This window comes from Xyrauchen texanus, chromosome 5 (genome assembly GCF_025860055.1).
Source record: "Xyrauchen texanus isolate HMW12.3.18 chromosome 5, RBS_HiC_50CHRs, whole genome shotgun sequence".
NCBI lineage: Eukaryota > Metazoa > Chordata > Actinopteri > Cypriniformes > Catostomidae > Xyrauchen > Xyrauchen texanus.
This window is the reverse complement of record NC_068280.1, coordinates 32,546,797-32,560,166: the sequence shown is the minus strand read 5'-3', so window position 1 is coordinate 32,560,166 and position 13,370 is coordinate 32,546,797. Positions and strand designations below refer to the sequence as shown.

The 13,370-nt window shown below is 49.9% G+C and overlaps 1 protein-coding gene across 1 annotated transcript in view; it reads right to left on the bottom strand.

Moving 5' to 3' along the window:
* Positions 1-496: 496 nt before the first annotated feature.
* Positions 497-13,370, bottom strand: part of chrnb3a (cholinergic receptor nicotinic beta 3 subunit a) — a 35,599-nt gene continuing 22,725 nt past the window's right edge. Inside the window, 6 exon segments of the mRNA XM_052126325.1 lie at positions 497-566; positions 568-614; positions 1,231-2,084; positions 2,087-2,121; positions 2,413-2,522; positions 2,615-2,659. Of these exon segments, the coding sequence (XP_051982285.1) occupies positions 497-566; positions 568-614; positions 1,231-2,084; positions 2,087-2,121; positions 2,413-2,522; positions 2,615-2,659 (1,161 nt within the window).

The window sequence follows — 13,370 nt, the reverse complement described above, 5'->3', positions numbered from 1 at the left end:
TGATTTTGGAACAACATGAGGGCAGGTTATGACAGAATTTGTATTATTGGGTTAACTATACCTTTACCAAACACTGCATTAAGAGAACCTAAAATCAGACTATAGTTCACACTATTTGTGGGTCTGAATGCAAAATAAGAGGCATAAGCATTGTTATACTTTTAAATCAAAGTACTTAGGATCTATGAAATTATTAAAGATCTTTAAAATCATGATTCCCTCTGAGAGCCTAGACAGATCCAAATTCCACCTACCTTAAATTGCCTTATGTAAAATGGGCAGAAAATTCCTAAACCCTTAATTTACTTTTGAGCACAGCACTGAGGATTAGGAGGCAGAGATAGAAGTTGAATTCAGAATGGATTGCAAATGTGGCTTGGACAGAGGATGACAATTTGGTTGGATTACTGTAAGGCTGTGGGAAGGATATGTATTTGAAAAGGGCTGTAAGCTGTCGGAATGTTGTTGTAGGTTCAAATGGGTTTTTAAGGTGTGCTTAGGTACATTGAAGTGCTGTGGTGAAGATGAGGACGGTCCCAAGCACAGAAACTGTGTGAAAGACCCATGAAGATCCGTTCCAACACCTGAGCAACAAATTTCCAGTCCTGAACCACCTGAGAAACAAACAGACCCAAATACATTTATTAAATACAGGAAGCAAGCATACTGAATTTGTCAAAACATTGCTTTTTACCTTAATGATAACAAATTAACTCAATTTGAATTGCCCCGATAAGGCAAATAAGGATATTTTTTACTGTTGTGATGCATCTTTCGGTCTCCTGCCATGAGCACTATATTTAAAGTCACCATGTCAAGTTTAAAGTAGACCAACTAAAAATTGTTCACCCAAAAAAGAACATTCTGTCATCATTTACAAAGCCTTATGTTGTTCCAAACCTGTAGGACTTTCTTCTTCTGTAGAACAGAAAAGGAGAATATTAAGGACTGACAGCCTTAGTCACCATTCACATTCATTGTGTCTTTCTTCCATATAATGAAATTAAATGGTGACTTAAACTGGAAATTTTGCCCAGCATCTATAATACCCAGCAAAATAATACAGATTTGGAACAACATGAGTGAGTAAATGATGACCAATGATTTCCTCTCTGTTCTGTTCCATTCCGCTGTGTTGCATCTAGCTGTTTTTGAACAAAAGCATACTTCCTATGTGAACGACCCTTTTCTCAGCCAGTTAATGCTGTGGAAAAATGTATGCCTGCACACCTCTCTGATGAAGTGTTCCTTCTTGATGTGTCTGGAAATGTAGTGCACTGAATTAGTGGCTTTCTCCAACAGGGCAATCCAGGCCTGGTTCTCATCTTCCTTTATTCCCCCTCTTCCTCCTCCAGCACTCTTCTTTTGCCCTCGTTTTAGTTCTGGGCTTTGCAGCTCAATGTAGGGGGGTTGATTACAATCTGTGTGCCCCCTCATACAGAGTAGTCTGGGTAACCTCTGGAGAAAAAGGCTCTTAACCCAAGGTGCCATGGGATGGTATGTGGCAGAGGAACAGTGATAGACATTGATGAAAAAAACAGTAACAATGATTGAGAATGTGACGAATATCATGATGAAAAGTAGATACTCTCCTATCAGAGGGATGACTTTAGAGGAAGACGGGATGATCTCTTCAATTACAAGAGGAAACACAGTGAGAGACAAAAGGACAGAGGTGGAAAGCGAAAGCTTTTTTCCTTCATCTGACGGAAGGTAGAAGACCAGCACGGTGAGAAACGATAGGCCGAGACATGGAATAATGAGAAAGAGTGTGTAAAAGAGTGGGAGATGTTTCAGTATGAAAGAATATGTGACAAAAGGATAGGAGTAGATGCCGTCATGACGACTGCCCCTCTGTCCAGTGGCGTTGAGTCTTTCCCATTCGCCATTGTCAAAGAAACCTTTACGGTCTACGTATGGGTCAACATGTGTCAGATCCACCATAGTGCCATCGTATGTCCAGGATCCAAACTTCATTGAGCATTTCTGCCTATAGAAGGGGAAAAAGGTGATATCCATGGTACAGGAGGATTTATAGCTGGCTGGAGGTGTCCACATGATGGTACCGTTAAATCTTACAATGCTTTGGTCATTAGAGAACCCTCAAATCGGTCATCAGCACTAAGAGAGCGAGTTTAAAATGGAGACACAGTATGTGTGTATTGTAATGCAGTTGCTATGGTGTTCTGAGTGGTTGCTATGGTGATGCTAGGTGGATGTTAGGGTGTTCTGGGTGGGTTAGTCAGCACCCAGTAATAAGATCTTACAGATTTGATGTCTGACAGAGCCATTAAGAAGAAAACTGATTCACAAATTTGAAAATAAGCATTACAGTTACTAAATATTTCCTTGGTCATGTCTAAAGCTTGAATTGATATTTGATGTGGATCTTAAGATGTGACGTTTACTTACTTCTCGTAGAGGACAATGTCTGGTAGCCAGATAGTTTCTGAGCGCACTCTAATAAATGTGATTCCACCATAATCTTCCGGGTTCCACCGAAGTTTACAGTCTGTCCACTCCTGCAACAAAACAATAAACCACCAATAAGGAAGTGGTAAATGTAGCTATTTTTGGTTGCACTTCAACATTAAACCAAATGACTTTGGGTTACCTGCCACAATTAGACATTAGTGGTCATTAGCTGATTCTTTTCATCCTGAAACGAGAAAATGCACAACCATGAAAAGCGCTAAATATCTCCACTACCCAGATTGTACACATCTGCGAGATGTCTGTTTTAGATCTTTTCATCTGGAAAGCATCACAATCGAATTAACATCTGCTAAATGTCTTAAAAAAAAATCTGATTTACAAACATTCTAAATCATAAACATCTCAAAGACTTCTGCTGAATGCCTCATTGACACCAGAGACATACTTAATGACATACTGTATGTACAGCAGATGAGAAAATGTAAAAAATAAAAGTCTTCTAGATATAAACACGCATCAAATATGGTGATGTATGTCTGGTGATGTATGTGTGCTATCAAAGTACTTGGATTTGAATATACTTTAAAATACGCTCGCACCATACAATGTAAAACAAAATAAAAAAGGAATACATTTTCATGAAGACAATATGCAACATTTATCTCAATTTAAAAAAAGGTATGTATTCATAATCTCTGTCTTCGTCTCTCACCATTGACCTACTTATGTATGCAGATCATTGATATAATTGTCCTGTTTATTTATGCAGCTCAAAAGAACAACAATACTATATGTCCTTTGTTTCAAATCAATTGAAATTCAGACCTTGAATAGGAACTGATATGCTGAGACACATCTGTTAAATCAGAGTGGTATAAAAATCACTTGCTCCCACAGTGTTCAGTGTTTCACTGGCAAGAAAATTCACAAAAATGTAAGACAAGCTGAATTGTATGCAATGCTAATTACAGGACCTGACCATAAGGTGGCTCTGTAGTACTACAACCTTTAGAGTCCCCAGCATTTCTATTATGTGAAAGGTCTTGTGTGAAAAAGGAGTAGATCTCAACTGGTGAGTCTTGACCCCAGAAATGGGTTGCTGGTCTGTTCTGATAGGGCAGTGCACAGCAGGAAAAAAATATTTGCTTAATGCAAATAAGAAAATGCAATTATGTGTATAATAATGCACAGTTAGGATTTTAAAAGGGAGGAGAAAACACTTCCCATATCTTTTGTTGTTGATGTCAAAGGTTGTGTTTCTACAATATTTTGGTGCAAACTCACCTGTCACAAAAATGTACAGTATGGCTAATAATAATACAATTTTGACCCAATGTTTGTTTAAATGTATTTCGCTGGAAAACCTCACCTCTTCTGTTAATTAATTTAAGAAAAGTGCCCATTTTCCTTCTCAGTCCATGGCTCAGGCTTTGTTTGGCCTATGCAGTTTTAATGGTAAATTAAATAAATATCGTATTTGTTTTACATATTTAACTTTTTACATGGTTTACTTCCATATGATAAAATTTTTAGTGCTGTGTTTGAACACCACTTTATGTAAAATCTGGTCAAATCTAACATAAAATCTTAAAGTAATAATTCAACCAAAAATTCATATTTTACTAATGCTCACGTTGTTTCAAACTAGTATGATTTTGTATAATTCACTAATCACAGAAGAATTAGCAGAATAAACAGGCTGATTGTGGCAGCGGGGGCGTGGTCAAGCGCCCGTCCGGGAGAGAGAAGCGGTAAGGGCGCTCACACCTGGGCCAAATTATGTCTAACACCTGTCTCTAATTGCAGTAGAGTGAGGAGAGCGGTTAAAATGCCAGCAGCCACAGAGGAGGAGAGAGTGACCGACAAGCAGACCCAGTGTTTTGCCATTTATACGTAGTGTCTGTAAAGTAGTGTGAAAAGAAAGTAATTAAAAGTTTACCGTATCCTGGAGACCTGTTTCCTGTTGTCCTTGCAGAGAGAGAGTTTTACACTGGTGCCGAAACCTGGGATCTTTGATTATTAGGAACACCTGTCTTCCAAGGATGGAACAGAATCGCCCCGTAGAGTCCTCCCAGCTGGCGGAAGTCCTCCAGTCCCTCGCTACACTCCATCAGAGCCACCAACAATCCCTGCTTGAGCTCCGGCAAGACCAGGATCGTCGCTTCTTTGAAATCATGCGGGCTCAAGCAGAGGACCGGCACGCCATCCGGAGCCTCCTCAGCCAGGAGGCCGCTCCAGCCGCAGCCGCGACCCCGGACACCAGCGCCACATTGCCCCCACCAGCGTTACAGAAGATGGGGCCGGCGGACTGACCCAGAGGCGTTCATAGACCTCTTCGAGAGAACGGCGGAAATTTGGGGTGGCCCCAAGACCAGTGGGCGGCCCGTTTAGTCCCTCTCCTGTCCGGGGAAGCACAGCTCGCGGCACAACAACTGCCGGCAACAAGCCTCCTGGCCTACCACGACCTGAGAAAAGCCATCCTGCAGCGGGTTGGTCGGAGCCCGGAGGAAAGTCGCCAGCTCTTCCGGGCCCTGAAGCTCGAAAAGTCCGACCGCCCGTTTGCGTTCAGCTCAGCGGCTCCGTGATGCCTGTCGGAGGTGGCTGCTCTCGAGGGACCGCGGCGTCGAGGAACTAATCGACCAGGTGGTACTGGAGCAGTTTGTTCAACGTCTGCCCCGGAAGACGGCCGAGTGGGTCCAGTGCCACCGCCCGGCGTCGCTGGAGGAAGCCGTCCAACTCGCTGGAGGACCACATGGCGGCGATTCCTAGGGCGGATGAGCCCTCTCTGTCTGTCTCCCCTTCCCCTGTGTCTTCCCCTGTTTTTTTTCCTCCCTCTTCCCTCTCACTCTGCTCTCTCCCCAGGGTCCGTTCCTGCCCCCGCAGGCGCTGAGCGTTCTGCGCCCAGCTCCCGGCCTTGGGAACACCCGCCAAGCCCTTCCCCATCCTTCAGCCGCTCTCCTCCTCAGGTGGGGGCACCCGCCAGCACGGGTGCGGCCGCAGCGCCTGGGCCGGTCTGCTGGAGGTGCGGAGACCCGGACCACTTCCGGGATCAGTGTCCGCTGATGGAAATAGGGGCAGTGGTACGGGTCTCTGATGTTCCACAGACTGCCCCGATCGGGCTGGAGCGTACCGGATTCGGTAAGAATCCAGGGGTACATACCAAGCTTTGTTGGATACCGGCTGTAACCAGACCACCATCCACCAACGCTTGGTTCAACCCGGGCTTTGGGCTCAGCTAAACTGGTGAGGGTAAGGTGTGTGCACGGGATATTCACAAATATCCCGTGGTGACTCTGGCGATCAAATTCAGGGGAGAAAAACATAGTATAGAGGCAGCGGTTAGTCCTCGCCTCACCCATCCGCTAATTTTGGGTACGGATTGGCCGAATTTTAGAAAATTATTGGAGGGAGTTTGTGCGGATGGGTCCTGCGTGAAAGTGAAGGGGTGTGTGATGTGCGATGCTTTGGCGGGGGAGGCGGAGCCGGGGCCGTCCTCTGCTGCTCCGAGTGACGTGGGAAGGGGCGAGGTGGACGCCCCTCCTCTCCGGGAATTCCCGGAGGGGGACTTTCCCTTGGAGCAGTCGCGGGATGATACCCTTAAGCACGCCTTTGACCAAGTGAGAGTAATCGATGGTCAACAACTCCGGCCGGGTGTCGCCGTCTCATATCCGTATTTTTCGCTGATCAATGATCGCTTATACAGGGTGACGCAGGACGCCCAAACAAAGGAGGAAGTAACACAATTATTGATTCCACGGAGCCGTCGGGAAATGGTTTTCCAGGCGGCTCACTATAATCCTATGGCCGGTCACCTAGGGGAACGGAAAACACTTCTCCGTCTAATAGCCCGTTTCTATTGGCCGGGCATTGGCGGTGACGTCCGCAGGTGGTGTGCGGCGTGCCGTGAATGTCAGCTGGTAAACCCACCGGCCACCCCGAAAGCGCCATTGCGCCCTCTACCATTAATCGAGGTCCCCTTCGAAAGAATTGGGATGGACCTCGTCGGGCCATTAGAACGGTCAGCACGCGGACATCGCTCGTGTTAGTCCTAGTGGATTACGCGACGCGGTATCCGGAAGCAGTGCCTCTGAGCAACATCTCCGCGACGCAGTGTTGCAGGGGCACTCTTCAAGATAATCTCCGGGTGGGGATTCCGAAAGAAATCCTCACCGATCAAGGCACAACTTTTATGTCACGAACACTTCGCGAACTTTACGAGCTCTTGGGCATCAAATCGATTCAGCACTAGCGTTTACCATCCTCAGACAGATGGCCTAGTGGAACGCTTTTAATAAAACGCTCAAGAGCATGATTCAGTAAATTCGTACACGATGACGCTAGAAATTGGGATAAGTGGCTAGACCCCCTGTTGTTTGCGGTACGAGAGGTCCCGCAAGCCTCCACCGGGTTCTCCCCGTTTGAGCTGCTGTACGGGCGACGCCTCGCGGTGTCCTTGACGTCATCCGCGAAGCATGGGAGGAGGGACCTTCTAACAGTAAAAATGAAATTCAATTCGTTCTTGATCTTAGAGCAAAACTCCACACACTGGGGCGACTAACACAGGAGAATTTGCTCCAAGCTCAAGAACGCCAGTGCCGGCTGTATGACAGGGGTGCTAGGCTACGGAATTTGCACCGGGAGACAAGGTACTCGTATTACTCCCAACATCGAGCTCTAAATTACTCGCTAAGTGGCAAGGACCCTTTGAGGTCACACGACGAGTGGGGGATCTCGATTATGAGGTTGTACGTACCGATAGAGGGGCGCGCGTCAAATTTATCACCTCAACCTCCTGAAATTATGGAGGGAGGAGGCGGCCTCTGTGACGTTGGCCACGGTAGTTCCGGAGAGGGTGGAGCTCGGACCGGAGATAAACAAAGACTACAATCTCAACACTCCGGTCACTTGTGGAGACCAACTCTCACCGCGGCAGCTCACAGAGGTTTCTGAGTTACAAAAAGAGTTTGCGGACGTGTTTTCCCTCTCCGGGCCGTACAAACCTCATACAGCACCACATCGAGACCGAGCCGGGCGCGGTGGTGCGTTGCCGCCTCTATCGCTTACCCGAACATAGAAAGAAAATCGTTCGGGAAGAATTAGATGCAATGCTTGATATGGGCGTAATAGAGGAATCCCACAGTGATTGGTCCAGCCCGGTTGTTCTTGTTCCCAAGAGTGATGGGTCGGTTCGGTTCTGTGTGGATTACAGAAAAGTCAACGCGGTGTCTAAATTTGACGCGTACCCAATGCCCCGTGTTGATGAACTGCTCGATCGGTTAGGTACTGCTCGATTTTACTCGACCCTGGATTTAACAAAGGGTTATTGGCAGATCCCCTTGACACCAATGTCCCGCGAGAAAACAGCCTTCACCACGCCGTTTGGATTACACCAATTTGTGACGCTTCCTTTCGGTTTGTTTGGGGCACCAGCCACGTTCCAGCGACTCATGGATCGGATCCTCAGACCGCATACCGCGTACGCCGCTGCCTATTTAGATGACATTATCATCTATAGCAATGATTGGCAGCGGCACATGCAACATCTGAGGGCCGTCCTGAGATCGCTGCGGCGGGCGGGCTCACAGCAAACCCTAAGAAGTGCGCGGTTGGGCGTGTGGAGGTACGGTATCTGGGGTTCCACTTGGGTCATGGCCAGGTGCGTCCCCAAATTGATAAGACCGCGGCGATTGCGACTTGCCCTAGACCTAAGACCAAAAAGGGGGTGAGGCAGTTCCTGGGGCTGGCTGGCTATTACAGAAGATTTGTGCCTAATTATTCGGACGTCACCAGCCCGCTGACTGACCTCACTAAAAAGGGGGCTCCAGATCCGGTCCAATGGTCGGAGCAGTGCCAACAGGCGTTCACGCAGATTAAAGCTGCACTTTGTGGGGGCCGCTTTTGCATGCACCTGACTTTTCTCTCCCTTTTCTATTGCAGACGGACGCTTCAGACAGAGGGCTGGGGGCCGTACTCTCGCAGGTGGTGGAGGGGAGGCGCCCGGTGCTGTACATTAGTCGGAAGCTCTCCTTAAGGGAGACTAAGTACAGCACCGTGGAAAAGGAGTGTCTGGCCATCAAGTGGGCGGTCCTCACCCTCCGATACTACCTGCTGGGGCGGGCCTTCACCCTCTGTTCGGATCATGCCCCACTCCAGTGGCTCCACCGCATGAAGGATACTAACGCCCGGATCACCCGTTGGTATCTGGCTCTCCAGCCTTTTAAGTTCAAGGTGGTCCACAGACCGGGGTGCAGATGGCTGCCGCCGACTTCCTCTCCAGAAATGGGGGAGTGGTAGGCAGGCCGGATGACGCCCGGCCTGAGTCGGGCGGTGGGGGTATGTGGCAGCGGGGCGTGGTCAAGCGCCCGTCCGGGAGAGAGAAGCGGTAAGGGCTCACACCTGGGCCAAATTATGTCTAACACCTGTCTCTAATTGCAGTAGAGTGAGGAGAGCGGTTAAAATGCCAGCAGCCACAGAGGAGGAGAGAGTGACCGACAAGCAGACCCAGTGTTTTGCCATTTATACGTAGTGTCTGTAAAGTAGTGTGAAAAGAAAGTAATTAAAAGTTTACCGTATCCTGGAGACCTGTTTCCTGTTGTCCTTGCAGAGAGAGAGTTTTACACTGATCTTTTCCAATCAATAAAAAATCTGAAACAACATAAAGGGGGAGCAAGTGATTACAGAACTCTTCCTTTAAAGGGGTCACATCATTTAAATGTATTCTTTTGTTTTTCATGCCATCTTGGGAAACAACATTTTTCTTGATTTCTAGAAATTAGAGTGTTCAATGATTTTATACAAGTTTATATGTAAAGATACTGTAACTTTCAGAATGCAAAATCATCTTGCACATCCAAAAAGTCCATCTTAACAAAATAATAATAATAAAAAATCATTCAGAAATCCTTGGAAACATTCACCCCATATGACCAAATTTATACATCAGCAATGGCTATTCAGTGGACTCAAGAGAAAAAAATATGAAAATTGTATTATATGATCCCTTTGTAATGTAGGTGTCACGATTGAGCAGCAAGGCAGACGAGGAGATGCGGATCTAAACGCAGTTACACTTTATTAAATAAACAAGCAAGACAAAACACAAAGGAAAACCCTCAATGGGGAAATAAACAAAACTAGAAAACACAGGCAGGGAACACACACCAGGCTAACAACATTCAACGAACGACAAGGAGTGAACAAAAAGCAGGGATTAAATACACCGTGAGTGATGACAGAATGAGACACAGGTGAAAACAATGAACAAAATGGCAGTGATGATGGCAGGTGGATTCTGGGAAGTGTAGTTCTAAACAATGACAAGTGAGACAGTGGAGCTAAACAAGGGACAAAAGTGAAAACTATGGAATGCAAAGGTGACAAAAATGGCAGACAGAGGGCAACAGTGAAACAAGACAAGGAATTCCTAACATAGTCCCCCTCAAGGATCGGATTCCAGACGATCAAAGTAACATAAAACAAAACAAAAAATGTCCATGACTGGGGGGGAGCTTGAGGTGGGCAGACAGACCAAGGGGGCAACGAGGGGCAGAGAGACAGTCCAGGGGGCAACGAGGGGCAGACAACGAGCAAGGACAGGTTTGGGGAACCTGGGAGGAGGCCACTGGACAGGGACTGGGTCAGGGGGCCTGGGAGGAGGCCACAGGACAAGGACTGGGTCAGGAAACCTGGGAGGAGGCCACTGGACAGGGACTGGGTCAGGGGGCCTGGGCAGAGGCCACAGGACAGGGACCGAGTCAGGAGGCCTGGGAGGAGGCCACAGGACACGGACTGGGTCAGGAAACCTGGGAGGAGGCCACTGGACAGGGACTGGGTCAGGGGGCCTGGGCAGAGGCCACAGGACAGGGACCGGGTCAGGAGGCCTGGGAGGAGGCCACAGGACAGGGACCGGGTCAGGAGGCCTGGGGGAAGGCCACAGGACAGGGTCAGGAGGCCTGGGAGGAGGCCACAGGACAGGGACTGGGTCAGGAGGCCTGGGAGGAGGCCACAGGACAGGGACTGGGTCAGGAGGCCTGGGAGGAGGCCACAGGACAGGGACTGGGTCAGGAGGCCTGGGAGGAGGCCACAGGACGGGAACAGGGTCAGGAGGCCTGGGAGGAGGCCACAGGACAGGGACCGGGTCAGGAGACCTGGGAGGAGGCCAGAGGACTGGAACAGGGTCAGGTGGCCTGGGAGGCGGCCACAGGACTGGGTCAGGAGGCCTGGGAGGAGGCCACAGGACGGGAACAGGGTCAGAAGGTCTGGGAGGAGGCCACAGGTCAGGGACAGGGTCAGGACCCCTGGGAGGAGGCCCTAAAGGCGGTGACCTGGAAGGCTCTGGAGGCGGAGCCGCAGGAGGCTCGGGAGGCAGAGCCGCAGGAGGCTCGGGAGGCTCTGAGGGCGGAGCCGTAGGAAGCTCTGGAGGCGGAGCCGTAGGAGGCTCTGGAGGCGGAGCCGAGGGAGGCTCAGCTGAGGGAGGCTCTGGAGGCGGAGCTGAGGGAGGCTCTGGAGGCTCAGAGGCCTCAGGGGGCGGAGCCGAGGGAGGAGGAACCATGGAAGGCTCGGGAGGCTCAGCTGAGGGAGGCTCTGGAGGCGGAGCCGCAGGAGGCTCGGGAGGCTCAGCTGAGGGAGGCTCTGGAGGCGGAGCTGAGGGAGGCTCTGGAGGCGGAGCTGAGGGAGGCTCTGGAGGCGGAGCTGAGGGAGGCTCTGGAGGCTCAGAGGCCTCAGGGGGCAGAGCCGTGGGAGGCTCAGGAGGCAGAGCCGAGGGAGGAGGAACCATGGAAAGCTCGGGAGGCTCAGGGGGCAGAGCCGTGGGAGGCTCAGGAGGCAGAGCAGAGGGAGGCTCGAGAGGCGGCGCCCTGGCAGACTCGAGAGACTTGAGAGATGGAGCCCTGGGAGGCGGAGCCCTAGGAGGCTTGGGAGGAGGATCCCTGGGTGGCTCGGGAGACTTGAGAGGCGGAGCCCTGGAAGGCTCAAGAGGAGCCCTGGAAGACTCGAGAGGCAGAGCCTTGGGAGGCTTGAGAGGCGGAGCTCTGGAAAGCTCGGGAGGCAGAGCTCTGGAAAGCTCGGGAGGCAGAGCTCTGGAAAGCTCGGGAGGCTTGGGAGGCGGAGCCCTGGAAGGCTCGGGAGGCGGAGTCCTGGGAGGCTCGAGAGGCTTGAGAGGCGGAGCCCTGGGAGGCTTGAGAGGTGAAGCTCTGGAAAGCTCGGGAGGCTCAGAAGGCGGAGCTCTGGGAAGCTCGGGAGGCGGAGCTCTGGGAAGCTCGGGAGGCTCGAGGGGCGCAGGATCTAGGACGGGCATGACCATCGGCGCTGGCTTTTGGTCAGTCCTGGCTATTGGCGTTGGCCCGGGAACGGTCGAGGCTACAGGCGCTGGCTCAGGGACGGTCGAGGCTACAGGCGCTGGCTCAGGGACGGTCGAGGCTACAGGCGCTGGCTCAGGGACGGTCGAGGCTACAGGCGCTGGCTCAGGGACGGTCGAGGCTACAGGCGCTGGCTCAGGGACGGTCGAGGCTACAGGCGCTGGCTCACTGACCTCTGAGGCGACAGGCACTTGCTCACTGACCTCTGAGGCGACAGGCTCTGGCTGGGTGACCGTGGTATGCGCTGGCTTGGGTTCGCTGACCGTAGCTGACGAGGGCTCTGGCTCGCAGACCGGGGCAGTCGAGGGCTCTGGCTCGCTGACCGTAGCTGACGAGGGTTCTGGCTCGCAGACCGGGGCAGGCGTGGGCTCTGGCTCGCTGGCCGTGGCAGGCGTGGGCTCTGGCTCGCTGGCCGTGGCAGGCGTGGGCTCTGGCTCGCTGGCCGTGGCAGGCACGGAAAGCCCAGTGGCGGAAACCGGGATCGAGAGAGGTGGTACTCCCAAGACTAGATCCACATATTCCCTCCACGTGAGGTCTCCGGAGTTCGGCAATCCCCTCAGCTGGTACGTTGGTAGCCCGAGCTGGTAGATGGTTTTCAGGGATGTGTCGTCGAAGCCGGTGTGGATGGCAACAGCGGAAAAGAAGTGGGAGTACTCGCGGATGGTCAACTCCGCCTGGGTCAGTTCCATCAGGTAAGCTGCTAGATCCATATTGGGTCGTTCGTTTTGTCACGATTGAGCAGCAAGGCAGGCGAGGAGATGCGGATCTAAACGCAGTTACACTTTATTAAATAAACAAGCAAGAAAAAACACAAAGGAAAACCCTCAATGGGGAAATAAACATAAAACTAGAAAACACAGGCAGGGAACACACACCAGGCTAACAACATTCAACGAACGACAAGGAGTGAACAAAAAGCAGGGCTTAAATACACCGTGAGTGATGACAGAATGAGACACAGGTGAAAACAATGAACAAAATGGCAGTGATGATGGCAGGTGGATTCTGGGAAGTGTAGTTCTAAACAATGACAAGTGAGACAGTGGAGCTAAACAAGGGACAAAAGTGAAAACTATGGAATGCAAAGGTGACAAAAATGGCAGACAGAGGGCAACAGTGAAACAAGACAAGGAATTCCTAACAGTAGGTTCTGTAAACATAAAATAAATAAATAAATAAAGAGTCATTGTATGAGTGTAATTGAGTGTAATTGCAAAATTGTTATTACTGTATTACTTTATATAAATAAGATATAATCACATGTAATTATATTTACAAACTCACAGTGATTTTATTTGTTATTTTATTTTGATGTTTCTGTGAAGTATGCAAAGGAAATTAATATTCCATAGGTTTAAGATTAAACATTTACACATCATGTAGTGTATCAACCTTCCACGGTTGAATGGAGACAGTCTTATTGCATACTAAGCCAGAAGTTACAAAGGGAGGCGTCATATGCAAGTATGTTAATAAATTAAGACATAATTACTCACACACTTCCTGTACAGTGCAATACTGCATGATTTATGGACTGTTGTGGGCCTGACTCAGACTGTGATTTCATTTAATCTGGAT